Source organism: Jaculus jaculus, chromosome 2, assembly GCF_020740685.1.
Source record: "Jaculus jaculus isolate mJacJac1 chromosome 2, mJacJac1.mat.Y.cur, whole genome shotgun sequence".
Classification (NCBI taxonomy): domain Eukaryota; kingdom Metazoa; phylum Chordata; class Mammalia; order Rodentia; family Dipodidae; genus Jaculus; species Jaculus jaculus.
The window spans coordinates 53,201,941-53,215,847 of NC_059103.1; the positions used below are offsets into that span (position 1 = coordinate 53,201,941).

General features: G+C 45.4%; 1 protein-coding gene across 1 annotated transcript in view; it reads left to right on the top strand.

Annotated features, from left to right (window-relative positions):
- Positions 1-13,239, top strand: part of Slc35d2 (solute carrier family 35 member D2) — a 97,803-nt gene extending 84,564 nt beyond the window's left edge. Inside the window, exons 11-13 of the mRNA XM_004656521.2 lie at positions 10,304-10,382; positions 11,256-11,338; positions 12,766-13,239. Of these exons, the coding sequence (XP_004656578.2) occupies positions 10,304-10,382; positions 11,256-11,338; positions 12,766-12,874 (271 nt within the window). The 3' untranslated portion in view covers positions 12,875-13,239. The remainder of the gene's footprint in view (positions 1-10,303; positions 10,383-11,255; positions 11,339-12,765) is intronic.
- The last annotated feature ends 668 nt before the right edge of the window (positions 13,240-13,907 follow it).

Here is a 13,907-nt window from a genome sequence, read left to right on the forward strand (position 1 = left end):
GTTCTGGGATTAAAGGCATGCACGACCATGCCCGGCAGATGTTTATTTTCCCTTTTCATTAGTGAGGTTAGAGTGAGCTTCCAGAAAGTGTGCTGCGTGATCAAGGGCTTGCTGAGACAGCGTAGCGAGGCAGTGAAGTTGCTTCAGGAAGGTGAACTGGACCATGAGATCTGAGGTGACTGGCGTGGACAAAGGTCGGGTGCAGGCTGTGATTTAAAAGGTTGGCAGACTCCATTTGAAAAATACCATCTTTTTTAATCTTGCTGAGAAATTACAGGTTCCTGTTCATTTCTTCCAGCTGGCTCCAGCACCCTGGGTTCCAAGAGGATTAGTCTAGTTTCTGGGCTAGTAACAGGCTCTTTGATTCATACAAGGCAGAAACATCCTCCTTCACTGAAACATACAACTATCCAATTTTCGTACTTACAGCATACACACAAATGTGCATGCACACACACACACATGTTCACACACACACGTGTGCACACACACAGAGTGCTATTGTTAAATTTTCAACTCACACTTCTGAAGAGACAGGTTCAGGAGAGTTGGGGTCTACTGATGTTTGGGCACAGGAGAGATGGAACATGCTGAGGGAATGAACATACATGCCCTCTCTCCGTGAGGAAGGTCTTAGTGGAACATCAATGCTTTAGAAAGATAGACTACGTTCAGCTCATGACCTTGTGCAATGCTTCACATTGTGGAGTCCTGGGTTGGAGCCAGATCTTCCCAGAGCTGGAGAAGCTAGGGAAACCTGAAATTCCTTGAATTCTAAGAGAATAATGTGCTTGGGTCCTACTAGAAAAATTTTCAAATCCAGTTTCTCCTATGATACAGCCCCACACAGATCTCTACTCCTCACAAGCAGGCAAGCCATTTGTGAGCCATCCAGGCATCCTCCAACTCAATTCAGTTGTGACATTTTCCCCAAATGCCTACAGATGATGTAGCACCAGTTCCTGCAGGTCCCCAGCACTGCCTGTAAGCCCAGAACCTCTGATGGACTGCCTGGCTAAAGTAGGGGTTCTCAGGACTGAAGATGTAGCTGTATTGGTAGAATGTTTGCCTAGCATGTCCAAAGCCATGTGTTCGATCTCCAGCACCACAAAAACTGGGTGTGGGTATGCCTGCAGTCTCAGAACTCGGGAGGTAGAAGCAGGAGGGTCAGGAGTTCAAAGTCATCCTCAGCTACATAGCAAGCTTGGGTCAGCCTAAGTTACATGAGACCCTGTTTCAAAAAATAGAATATAAATCAGGCATGGTGGCGCATACCTTTAATCCCAGCCCTTGGGAGACAGAGGTTAGGCGGATTGCTCTGAGTTTGAGGCCACCTTGAGACTACATAGTGAATTTCAGGTCAGTCTGAGCTAGAGTGAGACTCTACTTTGAAAAACCAATAAATAAATAAGTAAATAAAAATAAAAATATAATTGATGTTCTTATGATCCTTTCCTCAATTAAAATATTTATTTATGAGAAGGGGGATGGGCACAGCAGGCACCTGTAGCCACTGTAAACAAACTACAGATGTGCAACTGGCTTATGTGGGTTCTGGGCAATTGAACCTGGGTCCTTAGGCTTCATAGGCAAGTGCCTTAACCTCTAAGCACCTCTCCAGCCCCCTTCCTTGATTTTGAGCCATTTATTACAGCAGTGCACACAACTGTTATAAGTTATAAGTTAAAGGATAAAAATAAGCAGATGCAGGGTGAGACCCATGGTATTGGAGTATGCACTCTGTTATGGCATGTGTAGGCCTTAGTCCTCGTTCTCCATCCTATAAGCCTCTAAGTGCTCAGCTGTCCAGAAACATTCTCAACTCTGTCTTCCTTTTTTTTTTTTTTTTCCAAGGTAAGGTTTCACTCTAGCCCGGGCTCACCTGGAATTCACTATGCAGTCTCAGGATAACCTCAAACTCATAGCAATCCTCCTACCTTTGCTTCCCAAGTGCTGGGATTAAAGGTGTGTGCCACCAGACTGTCCTCCATTTTTAATTTGTGAAAAAAAGTTATTTATTTGATGTTTTTTTTAATTAATTAATTTATTTATTTGAGAGCGACAGACACAGAGAGAAAGACAGATAGAGGAAGAGAGAGAGAATGGGCGCGCCAGGGCTTCCAGCCTCTGCAAACGAACTCCAGACGCGTGCGCCCCCTTGTGCATCTGGCTAACGTGGGACCTGGGGAACCGAGCCTCGAACCGGGGTCCTTAGGCTTCACAGGCAAGCGCTTAACCGCTAAGCCATCTCTCCAGCCCTGATGTTTTTTTTTTCAAGGTGTGGTGTCATTCTAGCTCAGGCTGTCCTGGAACTCACTCTGTAGTCCCAGGCTGGCCTTGAGCTCACAGTGATTCTCCTACCTCTGCCTTCTAAGTGCTGGGATTAAAGGCGTGTGCCACCACACCTGGCTGTCTTCCACTTTTTAAATGGTTTTGTGTGTGCTTCTGTGGTGTGTGTGTGTGTGTGTGTGTATGCACATGTGATGTATGCACATGTGCTACAGATGTGGCAGTGCCCATACGCTTGCATGGAGGTCAGTGGAGAAGGTTGGATTCACCTGCATTGTGCATTCCTGTGTTTCCTTAACATGGAGTCTCTAGAGCCTTGGTGGTTTTGGAAGACTCAGTGATTCTCTGGTCTCTGCTTTCCACAAGACTGAGGTTATAGTCTGTGCTACTTTGAATGGATATCCCCCGTAGTGGTTTGATTCAGGTGTTCCCCGTAAACTTAGATACTCGGAATGCTAGGTACCCAGCTGATGGCAATTTGGGAATTAAAGCCTCTTGGAGGCAGGGTATTGTAGGGGGTGGACTTATGAATGTTACAGCCAGCTTCCTCTCGCCAATGTTGTGTGCACTCTCCTGTTGCTGTTGCCCGTCTGATGTTGCCCAGGAGGTGATGTCCAGCCTCTGTTCATGCCATATGCGCCCCTGCCATCATGAGCTTCCCCTCTAGTCTGGAAGCCAAAATAAACCTTTTTCTCCCCAGAAGCTGTTCTTGGTTGGGTGTTTTCTGAGAGCAATGTGAACCTGACTGCAACATCCCTCAACAGATGCAGGAGTTTTATTAAAACTTCTTGCATTTGAAGCAACCTTGCTGGAGGAGGTGTCACTGGGAGGATCCTGGGGTCCAGCCCTAGGCGTTTGTTCCTGGGGGCAGATGTGATTCCCAGTCTAAAGGTGTACAGGAGAGCTTGAGCTCTGCCTGGGGCTCCTGGACTGCGCTTGTTTACAGTGCTGCTGGTGGTGGTTCTGTCTGTGTGGATCTGCTTCTTTTGCCATGATGTAGCCTGCCCTGGATCTGTAAGCTTCAATAAGCTCCCTTCCTCCTATAAACTATGTCTGTTTTGGAGGTTTATCCCAGAAATCTGAGGCTGACTATGACATAAACCATATGGTCATGTCCAGCTATTTACATGGGTTTGGGGAGTTGGACACCATGGTCTTGGGCCTCTCGTGTCCTCGTGCTTACATAGGAAGCACTCATAATCACTGAGCAACCTGCCCATAACTCTTCTGGCATGTTTATATGATGGCCACATGATATAGATATGGTTGAAGCATGGACATGTATGTAGAAATGTGATTAGATATGAAGGATGTGATCCAGTTCTGATATACTGTGGAGAATCCTGGAAGGCCTATCTGTTTATACCTTCTATGCCTCTCTCTATAGCTTCCCTTCTTCCTAGATGGGGCAGTATCCTCAGAAACTTTCATTAAAATTTTCTAAAAACATATTTTATTTATTTATTTGAGAGGGAGAGGGAGGGGGAGAGGGAGGGAGAATGGGCACGCCAGGGCATCCAGCCACTGCAAATGAAGTCCAGATGCATGCACCATGTGCATTTGGCTTATGTGGGTTCTGGGTCCTTTGGCTTTGCAAGCACACTGCTTTAACTGCTGAGTCATCTTTCCAACAAGCAGTGGGGTTCTTAATGTTCTCTTACCAGATGGGAGAGGTCAGAGAATTTCTTTACCACCTGTCCCAAGACTGAAAGGTGGAGAGAGGTTAAAGTTGCTGACTGCCTTGGAGAGGAGAGATTATAGTTTCTATTGGCTGCCGTGGGCAGAGTTCTGCACCTGGAACCACGGATGAAAAGCATGTATGATACTTAAACGTGAACCCATGGTTAGGGGTCTAGGAAGATCCTTGAACCCCAAACCCTGGGCTCTCATTGGCATTTAACCAAAAAATAGGACAACTCAAACTGAGAATGATAGTGATTAAATTGTTATATTTATTGAGGGAAACAGACTAAGGGAAAGAAAATGAATATACCCACGTGGTCTGAGAGTCCCTGGGGTAGGCCTGGAAGAAATGTAAGAAGAGAGAGAGGAAAGGAAAGGAAAGAAGCTACAAAGAGCTCCTGCCATGTGGGAAGTAGGGGTCGAGGGGTTCTCCTGTCATCTTGGCCCAGCCTGGCTGAGACAAGGGGAGTATCACCAGAACTTGGAGGTTCATGAGTGGTCAGGCAGCCCAGCGGGAGGCTTGTCCCCTCGCACCCATCAATTTATAACCTTATTGTGGTGGGTCTCACCTTCTGGCTCAAGTGTGCCAGAGAGACTGCCGATTGGTCTGGGCTAGAGGCTGTCTCAGGAAGAAGCCAGCCATGACACCAAGTTCTAGGGGCTGAACTCGATCAACCACAATGTCTGGATTAGGAAAGGGGTCCTCCCTCCCAGGAGGGGCCCAGGTCATTTGTGGAAAAACAGATCTCCTTTAGGTAGGAGATAAGGAGTCAAATCATCTTTGATCTGTAGCAAGTGCAGATTGAAAAGAGCAGACATTTCTGCCTTTTCAGGGGCCCAGTCACCCTGATGGCCTAACAAAGCTACACGACTCCCTCTTGTTTCTTTTCTCGTTGCTGGGACCAAAGCCACTTAAGGAGGAAGGTGTTTTTTTTTTTTTTTTTTTTTTTTTTTTTATTTGAGAGCGACAGACACAGAGAGAAAGACAGATAGAGGGAGAGAGAGAGAATGGGCGCGCCAGGGCTTCCAGCCTCTGCAAACGAACTCCAGATGCGTGCGCCCCCTTGTGCATCTGGCTAACGTGGGACCTGGGGAACTGAGCCTCGAACCGGGGTCCTTAGGCTTCACAGGCAAGCGCTTAACCGCTAAGCCATCTCTCCAGCCCGGAAGGTTTGTTTTGACTCACAGTTTGTGGGTCCAGCCCATCACAGGCAGGAGCATGAGCGCAAGCAGGAGGGGTTGATCACACGAAAATCCGTGGTGAGGAAGTACAGAGACGAGGCTGGGGTTGAGCCTTTTCTTTCTCCTTTTCACTCCGTCTGGGACCTCAGCCCCTGCGAGAGAGTCGTACAGATCTAGAGCGGGTCTTCCCTCTTCAGGTAAGCCTTGCCGGAACCGCCCTTGGGGACACACTCAGAGGTGTGCTCCATATTGATTCTGGGTCCAGCCAAGTTGACAATGAAGGTTCACCAGCATGGTATCATTGCGGTTGGTGACAGGAGTATAAATTAGTCTTTTATTAGTCTGAATATTTTCTTCTTTTGAGACAGGGTCTCGTGTACCCCAGACTGACCTCAAGCTCAGTCCATAGCTGAGGTTAACCTTGAGCTCTTGATCCTTTTAGCTCTACCTCCCGAGGGCTGGGGTGACAGGCATGTGCCACCACACCTGGATTGTGCGGTGCTGGGGATCGAACCCAGGGCTTCGTGCATATCAAACAAACTCTCTACCAACCGAGCTACATTCCTGGTCCTATTGTGTTAACATTTGTGCTACATTTCTGCATACACTGGTGCGCTAAACAGTACTGTAACAAGTGTTGAACCAGGTCGTTTCAGTTGTTGGTACTATCATGATCATATGTCAGGCAAATCCACTGTAACTTTGTCAGGAAGGACACTGAGCAATTCTAGAGGTTTCTGCCAGTTTGTCTCTACTCACCGGAGTCAGAACACTGTCACTATCTGTTGACTGAATAAATGTGCAACAAATGTATGTACTATTATTTTTCAAATGTACACAGACGATTTAATGACTTAAAAATTATAGAATGACAAAAGTTCACTGAGAATTCAGCATTGTTCCTCTATAGATTCTAAAATCAAAACTGCCGAGGTGTAATGTTAAAAGTGGCGACGGAAGCCGGGCGTGGTGGCACACGCTTTTAATCCCAGCACTCAGGAGGTAGAGGTAGGAGGATTGCCATGAATTTGAGGCCTGAAACTAAATGGTAAATTCCAGGTCAGCCTGGGCTACAGTGATACCCTATCTCGAAAAACAAAACAAACAAACAAACAAAAAAGTGGCAAAAAAAGTTGGCATAGTGACACACATCTGTGATATCAGTACTCAAAAGGCTGAGGTAGGAGGATCATGAATTTGAGGCTAGCCTGGGCTACAATAGAGTTTCAGGCTAGCCTGGGATGCATGGTGAAAACCTATAATAAATTGCATACATACATTCATACATGTATAGGTTAGCATAGGATGTATGGTGAGACCCTGTTTGAATAAATAAATACATGAAAACCAAAAGTGCTGCGGTTTCCATAGTAGGAAGTGAATGGAGATTCCAAACTCAAGGTCTTAGCCTCACTCAGTGCACTGTACAGGTAGCTATTTGCATGTAGAAATAGGTTTCTTTCAGAGGCTCCCAACACCTCATCACTGAAGCGGACCCAAAATGAACCCAACATGGCTCAAGGAAATTTTGCAGAAGAGGGGGCGGAAAGAATGTCAGAGCCACATATTGGGTCATGATATACAGAGAAATTTCTCCTGCCCATAACTGTGGGCTGACTGTATTCACTGAGTACAAAACTAATTAATTAAAAAAAAAAAAAAAAGAAATAGGTTTCTTTAAACACAACTTTTGTCCTTGTTGTCTTTATTCTTCTCTGGGGACATCTAGTGGGTTTATTGAGAAGTGCAGCCTTTTTGTTGGAAGGATACCTGGGGTTCATTCAGTCACTCCCGATGTTAGAGACGGAGCCTCCTGCCCTCGCTCAGCTGGGCTGGTGAATGAAGGTGCTGGCTGCCCACACTCCTTGCATATGCATTGTGGGATTTTAGGGTTCCAGCTACTGATTCTGAGTGGTTTCCAGGGCTACCTGATTAGAACACTGGAGTTGGGATTTTAAAGTCAAAATCCATGGTGAACCCCATTGAGGGTTGTGATCACATTCAGAAGGCCATGGGACACAGAATGTCCTGTACTCCCAAGGGCTGCACATTTGTATTTTGGGGGCTCTGAGTGCTGTGAGTTCACTTCTCTGATTCCCCGAGGCCCAACAGAGATGGCCTGTTATAGACATAGGGCTGAGTTTTTAAATTTGTTCATTTTATGTATGAGTGGGATTATTTATAATGTAGAATTTTCTATAATTTATATGTGCGGAATTTTGTTACAATTTAAAGACAGATTTTCTTAAATCTCAAAGTTCAACCTCTAAATATTGGTGCTCTATTTACAAAACTAGTAACATAAAAATAAGGACATTAGCTGGGCAGGGTGGTGCACACCTTTAATCCCAACACTTGTGAGGCAGAGGTAGGAGGATTGCTATGAGTTTGAGGCCAGTTTGGGACTACAGAGGGAGTTCCAGGTTAGCCTGGGGGTAGAATGAGACCCTACCTCGAAAACAAAACAAAACTAAAGGACATTGACTTTCATTATTTGGTTTGTGACTTACTGACTCAAGTTGTTTTACTTCAACGTGTGTATGTGTGGTTGTGTCCCTGTGTGTGCAGGTGCCCATGTACATGTGTCTATGTAGAGGGCTGAAGTTGACAAGGGGTGTCTTCCTTGATTACTTGCCTCCTTATTTTACTGTGTCAGGGTCTGTCATGTGAGCACGCTGATTCAGCTAGTCTACTAGCCAGTTCAGCCATGGACTCCACCTCCACCTTCCTGTGTTGGGATTGCAGGTGGCCACTATGCCCACATAGACATTGGGGAACTGAATCTGGTCCTCAGGCTAGTGTGGCAAGTACTTTACAGACTGAGCCTGCCCCTTAACTCAAGTGTAACTGATTACAAGTGCCTGAACACTTCACTGTAAACTAGTTCCGTTCACATCTTAGTGAGTGAAACAATTTTGGACACTCAGCTGCATTCACAATTGCAGCCTTCCTGATTTTTTGGCTATTCCAACCTCCAAGGCTGACTGCCAAAACTAATTGATGACTTTATGCACTTAAGCATCTCTGTAAATCTAGTAAACTGAACTTGAAAGTGTGGTCACCCAGCTTTCTTTTTTTAAAAAAATAATTAATTTATTTATTTGGCAGAGAAAGAGGGAGAGTGGGCATGCCAGGGCCTCCAGCCACTGCAAATGAACTCCAGACGCATGTGCCTCCTTGTGCATCTGGCTAACGTGGATCCTGGGGAATCAAACCTGGGTCCTTTGGCTTTGCAGGCAAACACCTTAACTGCTAAGCCATCTCTCCAGCCCAGTCACCCAGCTTTCTAAGGAAACATTCACATACTGTGTCCAGGCTTACTCCAACTCTCTTATTGAAAATGTCACTTAACATTACACACTGTCCATAGGATTACTCCAACTCTTATTTCTTTCATATTAAATTGCAAGTAAAACCATAAAGTCTCTTAAACTTTCCAAATTGTTTTAATTTCTAATAACAAATGTATGTATTATGCTGAAGTTGACAAACTTTAAATTTGTAATTTTAATCTTCAACCTAATGTAAAGCTTGATGCTCCATCCCTAACTCCATTCAGCCCTGGTCATCAACATACTAGGACCATTAGCAGCCAGAACATTGAAGGCTTGTGACCCTGATTCTGTTACATTTTCTTAGTACCAAGTTCATTTCCCTAGTAAATGTGGGATCCAAGTTCATGCCTTCTATCTGGCCTTCTAAGTCCCACACATACTGTATTCACATATTATACTCTTAGTGTGCCTTTCAGTTTCCACTCCTGGCCAGTAATATGGGGTGTGTGCGTGTGTGCTGGTGATGGAAACTTGATTCAGGCTAGGCAAACATACACCCCATTCTCCGTCAGCCAATTTTGATTGTAATCCCTTTCAGAATGTTATCATGTGATTTGCATGGGTAAGGTTTGTTCCCCTTAGGTAGCAGCTAATTTCTGCCAATACTTGCTAAGAATCAGCTCATTTCCTTCCCTTTAACAGGAGTCTGAATTCTTTTTCTTTATTCCCTCCCTCTCTCTCTCTCTCTCTCTCTCTCTCTCTCTCTCTCTCTCTCTCTGTGTGTGTGTGTGTGTGTGTGTGTGTGTGTGTGTGTGTGTGTATACGTGCATGTGCTTGCAAGGGCTGTGGCACATATGTGGAGATCAGAGAACAACCTCGAGTGTTGGTCCTTGCCTTTCACCTTGTTAGAGACAGGTTGTTTTTTATTTATTTATTTTTTTTAATTCACTGCTGCATATGTCAGCCTATCTGCTCTGTGAGCTTCTGGAGCGTCTTTTGCCTATCTCATCTCGCAGCAGGAGTGTGGGGATGGCCAACGTACTAGCGCATCCAGCTTCATGTGGGTTTTGAACTTAGGTCCTCATGCTTGTGAGACAAGCACTCTGCAGAGCCATCTCCCCAGTCCCCAGGAGTCTGCATTCTTCGCCTGGTGGCTGCTCACAGCACTGCAGCCATTCTGCTGACAAGTTAAATGCCTGAATGAACAGGAGTATCATCCACATGTGAATCCCTGTTGATTTCAATTTCCTTTGTCCAGTGCTGACGGTTGCTCAGCTGACGCGTAAGAGCCACCTGTGACGCTTCTCTCTCATGCGCACCCGGTGCCCCACCTTCAGCCTACTCAAGTCAGCCCTCTGCCCTGGCCTGTTACAGGTGATGGTGATGTTTGAGGCTGAGGGAAGCTCATATACCACAGTTGCAACAAAATTTGGGCTGCAGAGATGGCTTAGTGGTTAAGGGCCAGAACCCATGTAAGCCAGACACACAAGATCATGCATGTGCACAAGGTCACTCATGCACACAAGGTGGCACATGTGCCTGGAGTTTTATTGCAGTCACTAAAGGCCCTGGATGCCAATTCTCTCTCTTTCTGTCAATCTCTTTTTCTCTGTCATATAAAAAGTAAAACTAAAAACATCTTCTCCTTGCCCCTACTTCATGGAATCATCAGTGGGACATGCCCAAAAAGAAACGAGCAGGACTCTAGCTGGGAGGTTTGGCTACGGCGTGGCTGGACCATATTCCCATGACAAACAATGAACAAGATGTCCAGATGTAGTTATAAAGGTTTTATGATGCGTGCTTCTGTGTGTTTGCTTGAAGTGCTCGTACATGGACCCCTGGCTGGCTCTCACACTGTCTCCCTGCCTCAGGTTTCTGCTGATGTACTCCACTGTTCTCTGCAGCTACTACAACTCAGCCTTGACCACGGCAGTGGTTGGAGCCATCAAGGTAGGGATGGAGCCTTGGGAATCAAACCCATGCTGTGCTCCAGAAGCTGCTTGCTTCTGCTCTTGTTAGCACTGGTGCAGTGAGCAGGAAACTTGTGACATGCTCAGCAGGGCTTATCTGATCCCTTTTTACTTCTAATGTCATTCATGAAACAAGGAGAAACTACAAATGAAAAGGGAAAGATATTTCTTTTAAATTGGGGGTGAGGTGAATGGGGATGGTTTTGGAAAAAAGTGGAAACTGGAAAGAAAAAAAAATCTAAATACCTATGATCACCCCATTATCTACAGTTTGGTTTTCTGGGGAAAAAATTGCATCTAAGAAAGGGAACTCTTGTGAAGAACTGTTTTCCAGTAGGTGTGTGCTCACTGATAAGGCGATGAACTTGCAGATCTCAAGGGTATGTGCGCATGTGCATTGGTGAATGAAGGTGAGGAGGGGTTCACACAGGCTCCTGGAGTGAGGAAAACTGGCTTGCTCTAATCTGTCCTTTGGCTGCTCAGAGTTTTCCAGAATACACTGTCAGAGTCCTTTGAATTTATTAGATGTCTATCCTATTCAAGGCGGAGGAATATGATTTAAATTCACTGTGCAATGATGGTATCAAGATGGGCTCTACTATATTTAACTCTTCTGTCTTCTGCTTAGAAATGGGAAAGATGATACCGTTTTCTGTTATTGTGTCAAAAGTTATTTGTAAAGCCACATGTAATGTTTTTATTCAGTTATTTATTCAGCATTCCATGAACATCTTTTCTCTATAAGTCTCTTTGCAGAGTAACTAAAATGTCTAGTTTTCACCATATATATTTTTCCTAACCCTTCTTTTTTTTTTTTTTACTTTTAGTGACCAACACTCTCTTTATTTTGCAGAACGTATCAGTTGCGTACATTGGGATGTTAGTTGGCGGAGACTACATTTTTTCTCTGTTAAACTTTGTAGGACTAAATATTTGGTGAGTGAGATTATTTTAAAAAATATTTTTATTTATTTATTTAAGACAAAGATAGAGAGAATGTGTTAGACAGAGAAAGAGCGACAACATGTGGGTTTGGTTTGGGCACACCAGGGCCTCTTGTTACTGTAAATGAACTCTTAAGTGCATGTGTCACTTTGTGTATCTGGCTTTATGTGGGGAATGGAAAAAGGGCCAGCAGGAATTGTAAGCAAGTTCCTTAACCACGGAGACATCTCTCTAGTCCCTGGTGAGTGAGATTTTTAAGCAAACGTATTTTAGTAAAAAAGAAATGTAATGTGACTAACTGGGATGTAATAAGTACAAAAAGGAAAGAGAAATGTTATTTATTTTTTCTACCATGCTGGGTATGCAACTAGGGCCATGTGCATGCTGGGCAAGCCTTCCACCATTGCTCTACACCCCACACCCCAGTTCCCTGACCCAGTGGGTGTTCGTTATAAAAATTCACAGATCTGAATTTAATTCATGCATGTTCCTCACTGAAAGGCCTCCCAAGCTGAATGTCTTCCTCTGCCAAGTGGGTTGCATCTTCTTATGGCCCTTCAACATGTCATGTCCTAAGATGTTGTAGCAGGGACAAAACACGTACCTGGAAGTAGCTTATGGAAGAAAAAGATTTATTTTAGGCTTATAGTTTTTTTTTTCTTTTTTTCTCCGAGATAGGGTCTCACTCTGGCCCAGGCTGACTTGGAATTCATTATATAGTCTCAGGGTGGCCTTGAACTCACAGTGGTCCTCCTACCTCTGTCTCCCAAGTGCTGGGATTAAAGGCGAGTGCCACCATGTCAGGTTTAGGCTTATAGCTTTGAGAGGCAGCTTCATGATGGTGGAGGAAGCATGGTAACCGGCTCCCACCATCTCTCTGCAGCAGAGAGCATCTGAGCCAGCTAGCTCTGACCATGCAGAGGGCTAATAGAGCCCAAGGCCCGCCCCCAGAGGCACACCTCCTCCAGCAAGGCTCCACCTCCCAACAGCTCCACCCTGGGGACTAACCAGGAAGTGTCATCACAGGCTGTGGGGGACATTTTCCGTTCAAACCACCACAAGATGCCTTGAGAGTTGACCGCTGTGCTTTCAGATGTCTTGGGCTCCCAGACATGGCCTCTGTTTTTAGGATAATTGTATATAGTTTATTCAATACACAACTAAAACTCTTCCTGAGGCTTTGGATTTTTTTTTTTCTTTCAGTTTTTCGAGGTACAGTTTCACACCAGCCCAGGCTAACCTGGAATTCACTCTGCAGTGTCTGGATGGCCTCGAACTCAGGGCGATCCTCCTCCCTCAGCCTCCAGAGTGCTGGGATTAAAGGCGTTGAATAATTCTGTTTCAATAGCCGACGGTGTTTACAAAGACATCAGTGGCACTGGGGCGGCACCTTCACTTCGTCTTCCTTTCTCTTGCAGCATGGCTGGAGGTTTACGATACTCTTTCCTAACGCTGAGCAGCCAGTTCAAGCCGAAGCCCCCTGTGGATGAAGAGAACGTCCCAGTCCCGCCGGATTCGCAGAGCTAGGCAGGGGGCGGAGCTGCGGATGGACTGGCGGACCTGGCCAGAGGTTCCACACGTGGCACAGGGACAGTCGCCCCCTTGGTCAGAGCACAAACAGGGAAGGAAGCCTGCAAAATGCCAAGAGAACTACCTCACGTGCCACCACAGCACGAGCCTTGGGGCCCTGCGGCCTGCGCCTGCGCACAGTGCAGTGCGGGGCTGACCAGCCAACGTGAGTGTGTATATGGGCCATGCTACTTGGAAGGTGGAGCACTGAGTGCGCTCAAGGCCACCTTGGCATTTACTTCGAAGGTCCAGCAGTGCCAGGGAGATTTTCTTTAGTTGAAACAAACATCTATTTTAATAAAAACTCAGCTAGTTAACTTTGATTGAAACTATGTTGGTATATTTTTCCTAATCAAAGTAACATTGAAAAAAAATTGGCTGTGTGTGGTGGCGTACACCTTTAATCCCAGCACAAGGGGAGGCAGAGGTAGGAGGATCACTGTGAGTTCAAGGCCACCCTGAGACTACATATTAAATTCCAGGTCAGCCTGGGCTAGAGCAAGACCCTACTTTGAAAATCAAATAAAATCAAATAAAAAAATAAAAACGTCATTTGTATGCATGACTTATATAGTGTGTTATTATAGACAGGCAGGAAATCATTATTAATGCGGCTGTGACAATGGCTCAGTGGGTAAGAGCTTTTGTAGCCTACGATCGAAGGCCTGAGAGGGCCTGATTCTCCCTGACCTACATCCCTAGTACCATGTAACTAGCTAGGCATGGCCATACATGTCTGTAACCCCAGTCCTGGGTGGAGCTGAGACTAGGGACTTATTGATTAGCCAATCTGACCAAAAAATGGCAGCTCTGGGCTCAATGAGAAACTGTTTCAAGGAAACACGTGGATATGAGAACATCCGATATTCTCTGACCTTGGCATGTGTAAAACTCCCTGTGCACAAATTTACACAATATGTGCATGAACAATACACACCAGTACCCCCACCACACACACAAAAGAAAATGGTTATTCACCCAGTCAAAGCAT